We start from the raw sequence: 15,418 nt of genomic DNA, 5'->3' as shown, positions 1-15,418 counted from the left end.
TAATCTTTCAAGGTCTGTAAAAATTGTTTCTAGGCTACATTGAACACCAGAACTCTCAGTCTAGATTGGACTATATCAAGTATATCAACTACCACATCCTAGAAATAGTTACTGTTTAGTTCATGGACATGCCAATAACACCAAAGCCTAGAGCTTTGTGTTTTAATTCCCAGAACCTCATCCATGACACTAAGTGCCCAGTTCATACAGTTTCACCATTCCACTGACTATATTGGGCTCTTTGCTTTTATATCCCTTCATTAATCTTTATATTTAGTAAGCAACAATCTTACAAACCACTATTTTACACTGTTTGCGACACGGCAATTCGTGACATTTTTAATTCGAAAGTTTTTCTCTTGAAAATGTTTACATTAGGAGGACATAGTGTGCTGAACTCCTGCCTCAGCTGTTTGCTGACAGGTTTGTGTTCTCCTAGAAGGTTTTACAACATATTACACATTAGCACAATCATCTTTCCCTACACTAAGTGGAGTTACCTTGCAAGACAACAAAGGCTGTGGAACCAGCCTTCTAGCCAGAGCAATCTAGAAAAGCCATCTGGTAAAATGTGAAAGTGCTAAAGTATATTGAGATGAATGCAGAAAAGCACAAGTGGGGATCAATTGTATCATAACCAAGGTTGAGGCATATAGGTGAAAATACAGAAAAGTTAGGAGGGTCTGAAAAGCTTCATGTTGTTAACTGAGCATGAATAATAATTTTGGAAAACTAAAGATGTATCTTATGCAATTGAATAAAGACTTCACTGGGGGGGGTCCAACAGTAGATATGCTAATTAGCAAAATGTTCCCTTTGTTCCTCTGCCTTTTTTACGAGCACTAGCTGGTTGTGGTGATGCACAACTTTAGGTCCAGCCCTCAGAATTCAGAAGAGGGTCACAAAAGTTCAAGGTCACCCTGGTATATGCAGACCCTGTCTCAACAACAAAAAGCCAGAAGAGTTTCTTCAGGTTTATTACAGCAGGCTTGCCACTGTACAGTGAATAAATGAAGCTTGCTTCTTTATTTAATTCTGAAATATTCCCACAGTATTTTAACTGTAACTGAGGAAAGTGTTCAGGAACTGGGGGGTAGTAATCCAAGTTCTCACTTTAAAAAAAAAAAAAAAGATATGTATGTATGTATGTATGTATGTATGTATGTATGTATGTTCTCAGCATCTAGCTTAGTTTTAGAAACAGTTCAGATGGCAACAAGGATACTTGTACCTTTTTTTTTTTTTTTTTAAGCTTCTTTGTTTTTACATGTATGGGTGTTTGCCCACAATGTATGTATATGCGCCACATATATGCAGTGCCCAACAAGGCCAGAAGAGGGTGTTGGATTCTCCTGGAACTGGTATGTGTGTGCTGGGAACTAAACCCAAGTCCTCTGGCAAGTGCTCTTAATCACTGAGACATCTCTCCGATTACTGTATGTGTTGTCACACACATCACAGTACACATGAAGGAAACAGAATGTTGATATGAGTAGAAATGTAATCAGTACTGGGCAGGGTTAAGAGTTTAGCTATTGGGGTTCTACTTTTATCATACCAGAACATGTATTTGAATGAGATTCCAGGGTGATCTATATGCACCCTAAAGTTTGAGGAAATGCAGTGAGCAAACCTAATTGCCCAATTTGCACCTATTTCTACCCTTCTTCCATAATAGATCCCAAGTATTCCAGCTCCCAAGCCCTAACTCCAGTAGGAGTGGGACTGGCTTCAGGTATCTCTCCCCTGGTCAAGGACTGGTTCAGGAATGAAGAGTGTAACTTCGTCAATCTGTGGAAAAGGGACTAAATGCACATTATCAGGAGATACTTCTTAAAAAGGTCCTTATACTCCAAGAGCTAGAGGAAGTGTTTCTCTGGGCATTGTGATGTCTGAAGGTCCTTACTGGTAGCCTTAAAGACAGAACTGCCTCACAAGAGTAGTAAGCATTTTGAGTTTGAGAGGAATTGAAAACTAGTCTGAAATTTCTATGCCTGATTGATCATCTTTGCAATTATCTGACAATTCAAATGGTATTCAAAGTGTTTCATGGTATAATGGAGTGTATCTGGCAAGTTATTAAAATGTCAATCATCTCAAAGACATTGACAGAAAACTCCATGCATATTTATAGCATATATTTTAGATATATATTAATCTTCAAATTTACATACAGAATTTTAAAACTTACCTTTCAACAGATGATTAAGGTCCATGGTGTCGTTTAAGACTTTTTGTTTGGATCTGTGATCTAGATTTCCATCTAACACTGATGATTTTGGAGCAAAATTCTGCCCATGCTTTTCTTTCCTTTTGGCCGATTTCAGAGATCTTAAATCATTTTTTAAAGTCTCTGCATCCTCATACACATCCCGGCTCACATTTTCTTGCCTTTTAACTTTTGCTTTCTGATCATGTGACGGGCCCGATTCAAATGACTGGACAGGGCTGACGTCTGGAGTTGACAAAGGAGTTACATCTGTCACAGTGTCTCCTGATTCCTCATTACAGTTAGCAGTTTTTTGTTTAGCACTCGAAGGCTGTACACCTACTGATTTCCTTCCTGATTTACACTTCTGTTTCGGTGATGAGAGGGCTACACTGGAAACATGTTTCCTTGATGATGGGCGTGAATCAGATTTATGGGTATCAGACCCTGTATCTGAACAGTCTGAACTTGATCTTGAAGATGAGGAAGACAAAGAAGAGGAAGAACTGACTTTGGAATACTTTTTATTTATGTTTTTTTTTAAGTTATTAGAGGGCTTAGCTGACTTGGCCCTCACATGGAATTTTTTTCCATCATCACTGCTTTCCTCTCCATCTGTGTAGTAATCATCCTCACCTTTTACAATTTTAGGAATTCTATTTGGAACAGGCAGGTGTAATTTATGTCCTTTTGAAGCATCACACGATTTTTTTGATCTTGAAGATGTGGTTGACAATGAAGAACTTCTTGTTTGTGTAGGATCATTTTCTACATGGTACTCCTTGGAGGAAACTTTTGCTTTCCTTTCATTTCCTTTCTGAGTGAGGTGATTTTCCTTTGTTTGTATTTCTAGTTTCAAGTTTACACTTTCAGGGTCATTATCTATTTTCTCTTTAAGGTCATCATTTTGTATTTCAAATTTCAAGTTTACATTTTTGGTGTCCTTATCTATTCTTTCCTTAAGGTCATTATTTTGCTTGTCAAAATCTAAATTACTGTCACATTTCTTTGCATCTTCAAAATCACTGTCAAAGAAAGAATGGTCAACTTCACCTTCTGATATATCTCCAAATCGATCCATGATGTCAAAAGTATATCTGAAAGGAGAAAAGTTCAACCATCAGGCAGGAGTAATTTCTAAATGTGTTTCATTTTTATTTTCCCCAAATGAGAAGTTTCGGTAGCGCAAAAAGAAAACTATGGGCTAGGCAATGGTAGTCCACGTTTTTAATCCCAGCACTTTGGAGTCAGAGGCAGGCAGATCCTATGAGTTCAAGGCCAGCCTGATCTATAGATCAAGTTCCAGGACAGCTAGGGCTGTTATACCCTCACCCCCAAAGAGAGAAAAAGAGAACTATTAAAAAAATAAAAGAAGTTTGTGAAGTCATTACAGAGTTTTAGGGGTATCAAGTTATACCAACAATCCCAGAAATCACAAACAAAAGAAAAAAAAAAAAAACAGAGAGAAAGAACAGAGAGTGAGAGAAAGAGATTACCAGGGAAGGCATATCACAAAAGCAGTACCTTAACCCAAAGGAAATCTCCCTTCTGTACAGTATTAATCAGTTTAAACTAGGAAAAGACAGGCTTTCATCCATTTGTTTTGTCACTATGGCAAAACACCACAACAAACTAACCCAAGGAACGATTTATTTTAGCTCATGATTTGGTCCTTCAAGGCAGCCAAGAAGCAGAGCAAAGATACAGGATAGGCCCTTCAGTGACACTACCAGGGTTCCATTCTTCAAATTCCATCACCAACCCAATGAATTCTTCATTAGGTTAAAGCCCTACTACTGAACTGTCCCTGGAAATCTCCTCATAGATACACTCAGATGAGCTTTGTTAATCCCTCCTAGGTATCTCTCAATCACATCAAACTACTAACCACAATTAATAACCATAGTTGCTATTAAAATTTCACAGCGTCAACTAAGGCATTTCAAGCACCTATTATTCTGGTGGTAATGATGCAGTATAAGTGAGCTTCAGCACTTTACTGCTTGCTGAGCACCCTATTCTGTCCTACTTCACACACTGAAGATGGAACACTGAAAGCAGTGACTGCTATTCAATTCTCCCCCACCCACTCCTGCTGACCAACAGAAACCCCAAGATACATAAACAGGCTGTATGGGTAGCTTCCAAATAAATTTCTAAATATTTAACAATTAATATTTAATCACAAGCCATGACATAATACAGGGAATATTACTACAAAGGAGTATACATGACTCACTACATTAAAGGGGATCTGGTAGCCATTTGTCTAAAATCAAAGAACAGCACATCATTTAGACACATGAAATTCAACATCAGAAGGTATGAACTATTTAAACTTCTAAATAGTTATAGTATGCAGTAAGGATGTTGTTTTGTTACTTAAATTACTTGACATATAGGTTTATGCATATAAACAATGATTTTAAAAGTTACATAAAGTATCTTACTACCCCAACCCAGTTAGAACTAAACTGAAGACATTACTATAAAGCTATAGCCTTTAGAAAGTATTTCTTTACTTCTGTTATCATAGTGACCTAAAAGCAGTATCACATTATTACTGATAATATTCAGTCTTTAGTTATGAATCCTACTCTCCTTTAAAAACAACCTCCCTCCTCCACACATCACCCCCCCCCCCAAAAAAAAAAGGGCTGGAGAGTTAGCTCAGTGGGTCAGAGCACTTACTGCTTTCAGAGGACCCAGATTCTCAGCACCACACGATGGCTGTAATTCAAGTTCAGGGAGATCAGCATCCCTTTCTGGCCTCCACTGACACTAGGCACACACATGGTGCACAGACATGCCTTCAGGCGCACCAACATGCCTTCAATCAAAACACAGAGTCACACACACACAAACAAAATAAACAGCAACAAAGCAATCAGAGTGTCCCTGGCAGATAATGTTATTGCTGGAAGCAAAGAAAACTCAGCATCTTATCGCAGCCTCTGACTCTTGCCAGAGAGCATAATCAGATATGCCTGTAGTAATAGTAATTAAACCAAGGAGCCAGTTTGCCCTTGTGAAAGAATACTTAACATAAGACAGCTTAAGGGAGGATAATGGAGGAATTATTTATTTTGGCTCATGGTCGATCACTGAAAGGATGTAGAGCAGAGCTGCATATCTCATGGTAGAGAGAAAGCAAAGAAAGAAATGGCTACAATGGTAGGCTCTCTGCTCCTGCATTCCATTGGGGGCAGTGCTTTAAGCCAGCCACATTCATGATTTCCCCTCTTTTAATCATCTCCAGAATGTCCTCACAATTATACAAGGTTTTCTGTTTGCTTGTTTGTTTTTTACTAATCTAGGCATTTATCAATCCAATCAAATTGATAATTAAGTCCAACCATGTCAAAATTTAAAAGGGCTGACACTGTACAAGTTCAAAAACAAAATATATACATGAATGCAAAATTCAGCAGGAACTCTAATAATAATATTCAAAATGGACAAATAAGTGTTATATTGAAAAGTAGGCACACAAACGTTTCCATTATTGATAAGGAGCCAACCAGGCAAGCACGTGCTTATTTTATTTAAATTATAATTAATTCCAGCACAGTAAATTGGGCACTAGAAGATTATGTAATGTATATCTACAGAAGCCAGGACACACTGAATAAATTTTTATTTACCATTACATGGCCCTACAGCCCAAGCAAAGACATGAATAAAAAACAGTATGGAAATAATTTAAAGAGTAGTAAAATTTCTATCATTAACTGTCTAAGTAAGTATGGGTATTCACACATTTTACCACAAGGGTAACTTTTTCTGTCTGTTTTGAAATATATATATATATATATATATATATCAGAAACCAATGCTGTTTTTTGCTTTCAGAGAGTCTCACTATGTAGCCTTGGTTGGTCTGGAACTTGCTATGTAGACCAGGCTGTCCTCAAACTCAGAGACTAGCCTACTTTGGCCTCAGGAAGCTGGGATTAAAGGCATGCACAACCACATTCAGCAAGACAAATTTTAATTCATTTACTTATTTACAATTTGCAGTGTTGAGGACTAAACTGAAGGTCTTGGACATGCTAGATAAGCTCTCTGCCACTGAGTTACACTTCCTTCCCTGAGTCTTATAAAATATTGACTGTAACCTATATTTAAATGCTTAAGGGAATCTGATTGTTAAATCTGTAGTTTTATAAGCAATGCCTGATTGTTTAGGATGATTCCCTTTGCTAGAATTATAAGTGTAATTTGTTAGGTATTTGAAATATTTAAACATGAAATATAAGTTAAATTATAATGATAAGCAGGTTCACAAATATCACATATAATGCCTAGGAAAATTTACTATTTTACAAGCTAAGAAAGATTAATAAAAGTACAAGTCAGTAAAAATGTAGCACAAGTCTACATTCAAAACAAGTACACAACATTGAGACGTATACTTTTTTATGATATAAAATGTATACTTCTATTAAAATTCAAGATGTTAACATAGATTAATGCCTTTTTTACAAATTAAAAATTCAAACTGTCAGAGGGGGGCTGGGAGTAGAGGTAGAGATCTTGATCCCTAGCAAAGAAAAAGATGGAATCCCCTCATATATCTAGAGTAGTTTTTAGCTGTCACATTTATCTATATAGATATCAAAGTCTATTCTCTCAAATTATTTATAAAACATCCCTCTTACTCCTTATCAAAACAATTAACAGCAAATACAGATTATATACATGTTATCTTTTTGGAATATCTCTTTCATCAGGACTCTGCAACACTCATAACTGTCCTCCTAAAAGGGTAAATTTTTATAAGGATAACTTTAACAAAGGAAGCATGGAATCTAGGGCAAAGGAATGGACACTTTTCCATTCACAATTAGATTTAAACTTACCAGTACAGAAATACCTACTGTTGCTTTAAACTAACTTTATGAATAGTAAGTTCTTGCAGCAGAAGTCAGGTGAAGTCCTAGTAAGTACTTTAAATAAATTTCAATAACATATTTAAATTCAAATTAGAGATTTAATGTCTTCTTTACTACAAATATGATGTCTATGAGCTGAAATATAGAGTTGTGTTCTAGAATCTATGTATAAGGAATAAGGATGTCAGCACCAGTGATACAAACAGGAGACCATCTAGAGTGTGTGTGTGTGCATGTGTGCTTGTAGGTACCAGTGGAATCCTGTAGACAGTATCAAGTTCCCTGGAGCTAGAGTTATAGGTTGCTATGGGAGGCACTGCAGTGGGTACTGGGAACCCAACATGGGCCTTCTCCAAGAGCAGTTCAGGCTACTAAGCACCGAGCCATCTCTCCAGCATCTGAAATGCTTTTAAAAAGTCATATGACATAAAAGAGCCATAAACTCTGAATCACAACTTCATTTGCAGACATTTACAACAATAAAAACATAAAAGGTAGAAATGGAAGTAATCACAGGCTTACTTCTAACAGATAAAAACTGCATACAGTAAAACTATCTCATTAAAATATTTAGACTACAGGCCAGCTATCAGGGCCAACTCTGGCCTGTTACGTTTATGCAGACACTTTTACTAGACAGTCATGGGTTTATGTATTTCCTCAGGTGGCTTTCACATTACAACCGTGAGACTCAACAGACTCAAAATATTTATAATTTACTTGCTAAGTTTGTAGAACTGACATAGTTTATATATAAATAAAAAATACATATATAGTTATCTGTACTAGAATAACATACATATTTAAATAATAAGTTGAGAAGAGATGAATTAAAAGTTGACTTGCTAGAAAAGATTCAACTGAATCTCCCCCCACCCCCAAGACAGGGCTTCTCTGTGTAACCGCCCTGGCTGTCCTGGAACTCACTCTGTAGACCAGGCTGGCCTTGAACTCACAGTCATGTGCCACCACTTGGCCACTGAAATTTTATCATATTAAGTGGGAACATGCTCAGTGTATGACAAAGGATAAACTAAGTCAGGCCTAAAACTTTCTTGTGGGTTATTTGTTCACACTGACCATCTAAGACTGCTAATAACCAAGGGACAGAGACTAGCTGACTGGAATTAGCCACAGGGACTTGGAGGTCCAGATTGAGAGGGACAAGGAGATATAAGAAAGGAATTCCAGTTAACTTCTGCACAGCCTTGGGAATGGCTACCATCTGGTGGTCATTCTTGTGTGTTAACTGGATAAACTAAGGCTGGTTTTTTGTATAGTAGTTTCTGCTCTAAATTCCTCTGTGGGAACAGCAACTGAAGTTGTCTTTTGGCCCTCTACACATATGCTGTCCTGTCTATTTAATTTCTAGGGTCCAACAGCAGAACCAGAAGTAACAGAAGGTTTGTCTAAAGCTTTGCCTACAGTAGTCTCCTCACGAGGCTGGCTAGAGCTGGTGTGTGCTTATAATGCCTGCTGCAGGTGAAGTGAATTAAGAGCAGCACTTGAGCTCTGGCACTAGAGCCCACTGGCTCTGAAAAATGGAGAGAAGAGGGGATGGGGTGAGGAGGAGGTATTACCATTCTTACCAGACTGGGAGATCCTGATGTCTTGTTCACCTTTACATCTCCAGAGTCTAAAAAAGATCTATAAAAATTAGGTAAACATTTAAAGAATGTTTAGTCCACAAAGGAGTGTGGAGACCTAAGACTCAGGCCAGGTTCTTGCTCTTTGCTTCCTATGCAACCCGAATCAAACCAACATGTTTTCAGCTTACTTTACGTGTTGATTTTCTTTTCTCCTCATGAGAGGTGGCCCACTTCCTAGTGCATATGAAATTTCCGAGGTGTCTACACTTAGAATTTGTACCGGGGAAGAATGTCTGCAAGCACCTAAGCAGGTGATTCACTTTAATTTCCAGGAAAACTTATCTGACAATCTCAGCCATTAGCAGTTTTGTTAAAATTTACTTCAGAGTTGGCTGCAATTCAATTTACACTGGGGAATAAGTAAGAAAAACCTGATGGTTTTTATAGGTTAAGTTTATCTTACAACACACCGGAAAAGGATAGAATCCAAAGACAGTTCTCGTCTGATCATAATGACCTTCTGGTGGGTCCAGACAGGCTTCTGTCAAAGCTACCTGGAAGTTACTCGGAAACTGCCCATGCAGAACTAGCAAGAGATATAAAAGTGCTTTCACAATACACCAGAAATAATACATAAATAACCTGGAATTTAAATTGTCATTTTGAACATTCGTGATCGTTCTTATCTGTCGATATATATATACCAGGGCCCCAAAATGGGTATACAGAAATCTTGGCCCAAACTGTACACCTGTTTTTCAGGAATTTGAGGGTTCGTCCACTACCCTACAAAGTACCGTCACCAGACTCTGGGTCGCAGCAGTTAAAAGCCTGTGGGGTTCGGGTTCAAGAACCCGGAGATGGGCAGCAATGACCACATCTGAAGTGGGCTCGCACCCCGCCTCCACGCCACCTCGTCCTGCGGGCCGGGCTACCGTTCCCACGGGGGAGAGCTAGTGGCGCCGCCCGCTGTTTTGTAGCGGTTATCACGCCGCCCGCGGGGCCGACAAGGCCGAGGTGGCGGAGGCAGGGTGCTGAGGAACGACGGCGACCTCCCGCGGAAGTTCATGGTACCCACCCCGGGTGCTCGCCTCCGTCGGGCTGCGAACCAACCGGGGAAACGGACCCCGAACACTGGGGAGGGAGGGTGGTCAGGCCGCTGAGGACCCACCGGATGCGGAAGCTGGGAGAGCCGCTCACCTGGGAATTTCGACCGCTACGGGCTCTGGCGCCGCGCGGGGCGTTCCGGTCCTCGCGTGCCCTGCGCAAGCGCAGCCACGCCTCCATCTCTCTCCCTCCTCCGAGCGCGAGGCCACCAAGCGAGAAGCGCGCGTGCGTGAGCGGCGGCGGGAGCTTCCGGGAACCGAGTGAGCGGAAGGGGAAAGGCGGGGTCTCTGGGGAAGCCAGTCTCTGCGGAAGAGCGGCTCGCCCGTGCTCCTGGCGTCGGTAGCTCTTGGAGAGCTTGGCGCAGACATCAGGCCCGCGCAGCAGGAGTGGCAGCTTCTCCACGGGGGCTCGCGAGGACTGGGAGGCGAGTGGGAAGGAGTCCAGCAAGGCCTCCCTGCTGCCCATGGCATCATCTGCTCGCGTACCCAAGACGCAGCGGTAGGTCTAGGCATAGGTCTAGGCATCTGGAATGATTTCCTGCAAAGAATCGCCGTGATCTTGTGCTTCTGTAACAAGACGACAATAATAAATATCGAGGGCGACTGAGTCTTCGTGGTATTTTATTTCAGCAAAGCTCTGTTCACACAAAACCAGTCGTGATGGCGCATGCCTTCAATCTCAGGAGCAGTGAGAGAGGGATCTCTTTGAGTTCAAGGCCAGCCTGGTCTGCCTAATGGCTTCCAGGCCAGCCAGGGCTATATATATCATAGTGAGACCGCCGTGTCAAATAAAAATAGCAGTTCAAGCAAAGTTAATGTGCACCAGGGACAGGTAACCTGTGAGAAGGCCCTTCTAATGATGGAGGCGCACGTTAAGCAATCTAAAGATCTCTACAGATGTAATTTCTTGAATCCCTGAACACAACGTTGGGGCAGGAATGGCCACCCCACTCCCAATCTCCATCCTCTAACCACCAGAGTACACAAATAGGTTACTACATATGGCACGGGGAAGTTAGCTGATGCAATCAAGTCTACATTATCCAGTAGCCCGTTGTGTAATCACTAGGGTCCTTACACAAGGAAGACACAGACTTCCAAGTAGTTAGTTGTAGGAGCTGTGACACAAGAGTTGACTTCTGACCCCCCCCCAACCCTAATCCAAATAAATCTGCGTTGTTTTCTACCTCTAATTTTGTGGTTAGAACTTGTTACAGCTCTCAGCATTTACATGAGAGTGCAAAGGAAGCAAACACTGACTTAGCCTTATATGCTAGGACTGCCAATGCGTTGTTTTGTCAGAGCTGTGAGAAAATACCTAACACAGTGAAGAAAAGATGTGTTCAGCTCACGTTTTGAGAGGGCTCAGTCCATCATGGCACTGTTGAGCAGTTTATGTAACTGTGAGGCTGGAGAATCTGCCCTACTGGAAGAGGGCAGGGCACCTGTAGTGACCTCTCTCCACCTAGGCCCCACCTCTTCTCTTTCACTGCCTGCTAATAATGCCAGCATATTATGAATCCATCAAGGATCACTCCATTGATGAGATCAGAGCCCACATGATGTCTCTGGAAATGCCCTCACAGACACGCCCAGAGGGTGAGCTTCCCTAGGTGTTTCTAATCTAATGTGTATATGATCACAATCGCAGCCATCACACACAAGAAAGAACTCTTACTTTGAAGAATGCATTTTATATTTTCTTGGTTCTGATTAGTAACAAAGAGGACCCCCCCCCCCATTTTGATGGCTAAAAGAAAGGATTTCACTGAATTTTACTTAGTGAACATACTTTGGCAGTGACTTCTGGGGTAGATATAAAGTATTTGAGTAGACATTTCTCCAAGGGAGATACAAATAGCCAACAGCACAGGAAAATGACAACTTCACTAAGTGTGATGGTTTGAATGAGAATGGCCTCTATAGGCTCATATATTTGAACACTTAGTCCCCAGTTGACGGAACTCTCCCAGAAGGATTAGGAGGTACAACCTTGGAGCTGTGTTTCTAGGGTGAGCTCTGAAGTTTCAAAAGACTTGTGCTATTTCCCAGTGTGCCTCTCTGTCTCTACTGAATCAAGAAGGGGGCTCTCATGGCTACAGCTGTGCCTCTGCTCTACCATTGTTTACTCCAGTCCCTCTGAAACTGGAAACCTAATTAAATATTTTATTAGTTGCCTTGGTCATGGTGTTTTGTCAGAGCAATAAAAAAGTAACTAAGGCACTGCATTAGGGAAATGCATATCAATATCAGTGAAGGCTTATGAAATCACCATGTCTGGTGCTTTCTAGATGATCAAAAGTACATCCTAGAACACAATAAAACATCCAGGGCCAGAGAAGTCATTTAACTGGTTAAAAAAAAAAAAAAAAAAAAAAAAAAAAAAATGTCCAAGGCAAAGGCAAACTTTACAGCCTGCATTTGATTCCCAGATTCCACACTGGAAGGAAAGAGCTGGCTCTTCAAAGTTGCTCTTTAACCTCTACAGCTTCAATATTACACATCTGTACCCACACATCAAATATACAAAACAAGATACATTTTAGTCCCACTAGGACAGTCATTAAAATACTTCTTGCAGGGCCTGGAGAGGTGGCCTCGGTGGTTAAGAGCACTGGCTGCTCTTCCAGAGGATCTGAGTTCAATTCCCAGCAACTACATGGTGGCTCACAACCATCCATAAGGAGATCTGGTGCCTTCTGGCATGCAGGCAGAACACTGTATACATAATAATAAATCTTTTTTAAAAAAATACCTCTTGTAAAAACTAAAATAGACAACAAGATGGCAGACTCAGAGAAATTGGAAAGTTTTGTACAGTGAATATGCAAAGCAGCAGGATTGGAGATTCTATAGTATTTCCTTGAAAATACTAATTAGAATTATATGATCTAGCAATTCCATGTCAGGATATATGCCCAAAAGAATTCAAAGCAGCATTTCAGATATTTGTACATCCAGATTCGTAACATTATTATTCACAACACTCAAAATATAGAGACAACCCAAGAGTTCCAGTCACAAAAAACAACAAAATCCTAATACATGCCACGTAAAGTTTAAAGATACTATGATAAATTAAATAAGCCAGTGAGAGAGGACAAAAACACAATCCCATTTCTATGATGCTTAGGATAGTCAAATCCATGAGAACAAAACAATGAGTGAAGGGTTTGTGGGGCAGAGGGAGTGGCAAGTTGTTTGATGGCAGAGTTTCCTTAGGGGCTAGCTGATAGAAAAAGTTTTGGATATGGATAGTAGTGACAGTTACACAGTATGAATGTACTTACTACTACATGGTGTGAACATGGTTATGATAGTGAACTCTGTGTATTTTACAATGAAAACATCTGGCTTCTGACTATGATTCTCTCGGAGATTGAAATTTTTAAGTATTGGCTCATTAGTTTGTCCTTCCAGCTGTTATAACAAATTCTGCAGAGTGAGTAGCTCCTCTGTTTTAGAGGAAGGAAAGTCAGAGGCCACAGTGCCCACAGATAAGGGCTCTAGTGAAATCTTGACTCCTGTTTCAGAGGTAGATTCTTTGTGTCCCCTCACTTGGTGTAAGAGTCAAGGCAGCTGTCTTGTCTTCTTGAGTCAGGGTTTCATGGAGTTCTGGCTGTCTTCAGACTCAAGGTGTGGCTGAGGATGGCCTTGAACTCCTGATCTTTCTCCTCTAATTCTGGGATTACAGGCTTGCCCTTCCCACACCTGGTTCATAGTTCCCTTAAAACATTTTTTAACCTTTAATTATATTTTATGTGTATGGGTGTTTTACATTGGTGCCTTGCCTAAGGAAGCCAGAAGAATGTATTGGATGCCCTGGGACTGGACTTACAGATGTTTATGGGCTGCCATGTAGGTACTGGAAATCTCAGCCTGGTCCTCTAGAAGAGCCACCAATCTATGGACACTGGGAATCAACTCTGGTCCTCTGGAAGAGCAGCCAGAACTCTCAACTAATTGGTCATTTCTCTACAGCCTTCTGCCCCCCCCCCACACACACTTTAATAGGTGATAATATCATCCATACAGGCCATGTAAATGCCATAACTTTCCTGTACTCACACCTTCTACTAGTCATTAGGCTTCAACATAAGAATTTGGAGGGAGACTTTGAAAGGTTTTAGTTTGCAGAGCAAGGATGTGGGAAAGGGGCAGGAAAATAGTTCTTGCAAGTGGAATATAGAAAATCATAAAGAATGGACATTGACATGGGAGGAAAGAACAGAATTATGAGAACAAGAAAGGTTACTATGGTGATGGAGCTAATAGTTATATGCCAGGCTGATCTTGTTAAATAGGGCTAGTTACTGAATCATCAAACCTTTGTGGAATAACTGAAGGCTCTAAATGTACAGCCAAGAGAAAGCCAGAGTATGAAAAATGTTTCTCATAGGTCTTGGCCCACAACAAGGAAATAGGCCCCCAACCCTGGAACAAATGATTACAGATGAACAGCCCTGTCTGGGTCACTCCTGGCCAACGGACAGTCTAGGGACTTTCCAAGTCATTCTAAGGTTTATCCCTTGAATAAGAACAGGTCATACCTGGGTGATCTCTCAAACATGAGGTCATACTTTGTAATCAATCACCTTGTGCCCCATGCATATATGCTGATTTGCGGTCTTCTCTATAAAAAGAGCCTGAACCCTTTGAGGGGTGTGCAGCTTTCCCTGAGATTGTTGACACCTAAGTGCACACTCGTTCAATAAACAACTCTTGCTTGTTGCAGCTCCTGGTTTTGGTGTTTGTGTCGTGGGGCTCTCCCACCGGCCCATCAGGACCCTGGGGAACATTCAGACCATAAGTGATCAATTGCTCTGCCCTCAACAAATACAGTGAAGAAGCATTTGGGGATCATAACACTGAAATGGAAGCCATAATAGACACACAGAGGACCTAGCGCTGACCTGTGCAGGCCCTGTGCTTGCTGCCTCAATCTCTGTGAGTTCATATGAGCTCTGCTCATGTTGATTTAGAGGGCCTTGTTTTCTTTGTGTCCTCCATCCCCTCTGCTCTTATATTTTTCCTGCCTCCTCTTCTACGGGGTTTCCTTAGCTCTGAGGGGAAGGATTTGATGGAGACATCCCACTTAGGGATGACTGACTGTTTCAAAATCTCTCACTTTTTGATTCTGTATAAGTTTTCAATATGAATATTTTTACTTACTAATATAGAACCCCATTCACTATAATTTACATGTTTTAAAATTATATTCGAAGGAACATCATCCTATAAACATTACTAATCCTTTCTTAGATAAAGATCAGTGATGTCCCCCTCTTTTGACTGGCATTTCAAAATAGTCAGTCCCTTCTTATCTTCTTTTACTCTTGGGGAGTCAGCCAGAAGCTATTCCCATCTTAGATTTATAGATGATGATGATGAAGATAACCTTGGGGTGCATTCCATTATAGTCTGACAGATTGCACTAGCAATAAAAATATAGGTAAGACATTACTTCTTAATTTGCTCTTTAAGCCATTAAAGCTGATGGCACTTGGGGCTGGAGAGGTGGCTCAGCAGTTCAGAGCACTTGCTACTTTTCCAGAGGACCCATGATTGGTGCCCAGCACCTACATTGGGTAACTCAAATTCCAGGGGACCTGATGCTTT

At 40.7% G+C, this 15,418-nt stretch overlaps 1 protein-coding gene across 5 annotated transcripts in view; it reads right to left on the bottom strand.

Moving 5' to 3' along the window:
* Positions 1-15,418, bottom strand: part of Cfap97 (cilia and flagella associated protein 97) — a 38,931-nt gene that overhangs the window by 20,268 nt on the left and 3,245 nt on the right. Inside the window, exons 1-2 of one of the 5 annotated variants that reach the window (XM_051182367.1) lie at positions 9,894-9,959; positions 2,192-3,306 (exon numbers count right to left, since the gene is read on the bottom strand). In XM_051182367.1, coding sequence (XP_051038324.1) covers positions 2,192-3,290 — 1,099 coding nt within the window. In that variant the 5' untranslated portion in view covers positions 3,291-3,306; positions 9,894-9,959. Of the gene's footprint in view, positions 1-2,191; positions 3,307-8,693; positions 8,904-9,771; positions 9,839-9,893; positions 9,960-15,418 lie in introns of those variants that run through there. The other 4 variants (XM_051182366.1, XM_051182365.1, XM_051182369.1 and 1 more) reach the window with 4 other exon arrangements.

This window comes from Phodopus roborovskii, unplaced genomic scaffold (assembly GCF_943737965.1).
Source record: "Phodopus roborovskii unplaced genomic scaffold, PHOROB, whole genome shotgun sequence".
Taxonomy (NCBI): domain Eukaryota; kingdom Metazoa; phylum Chordata; class Mammalia; order Rodentia; family Cricetidae; genus Phodopus; species Phodopus roborovskii.
Note: the sequence above shows the minus strand (reverse complement) of the source record. Positions and strands in the feature narration are given on the sequence as shown.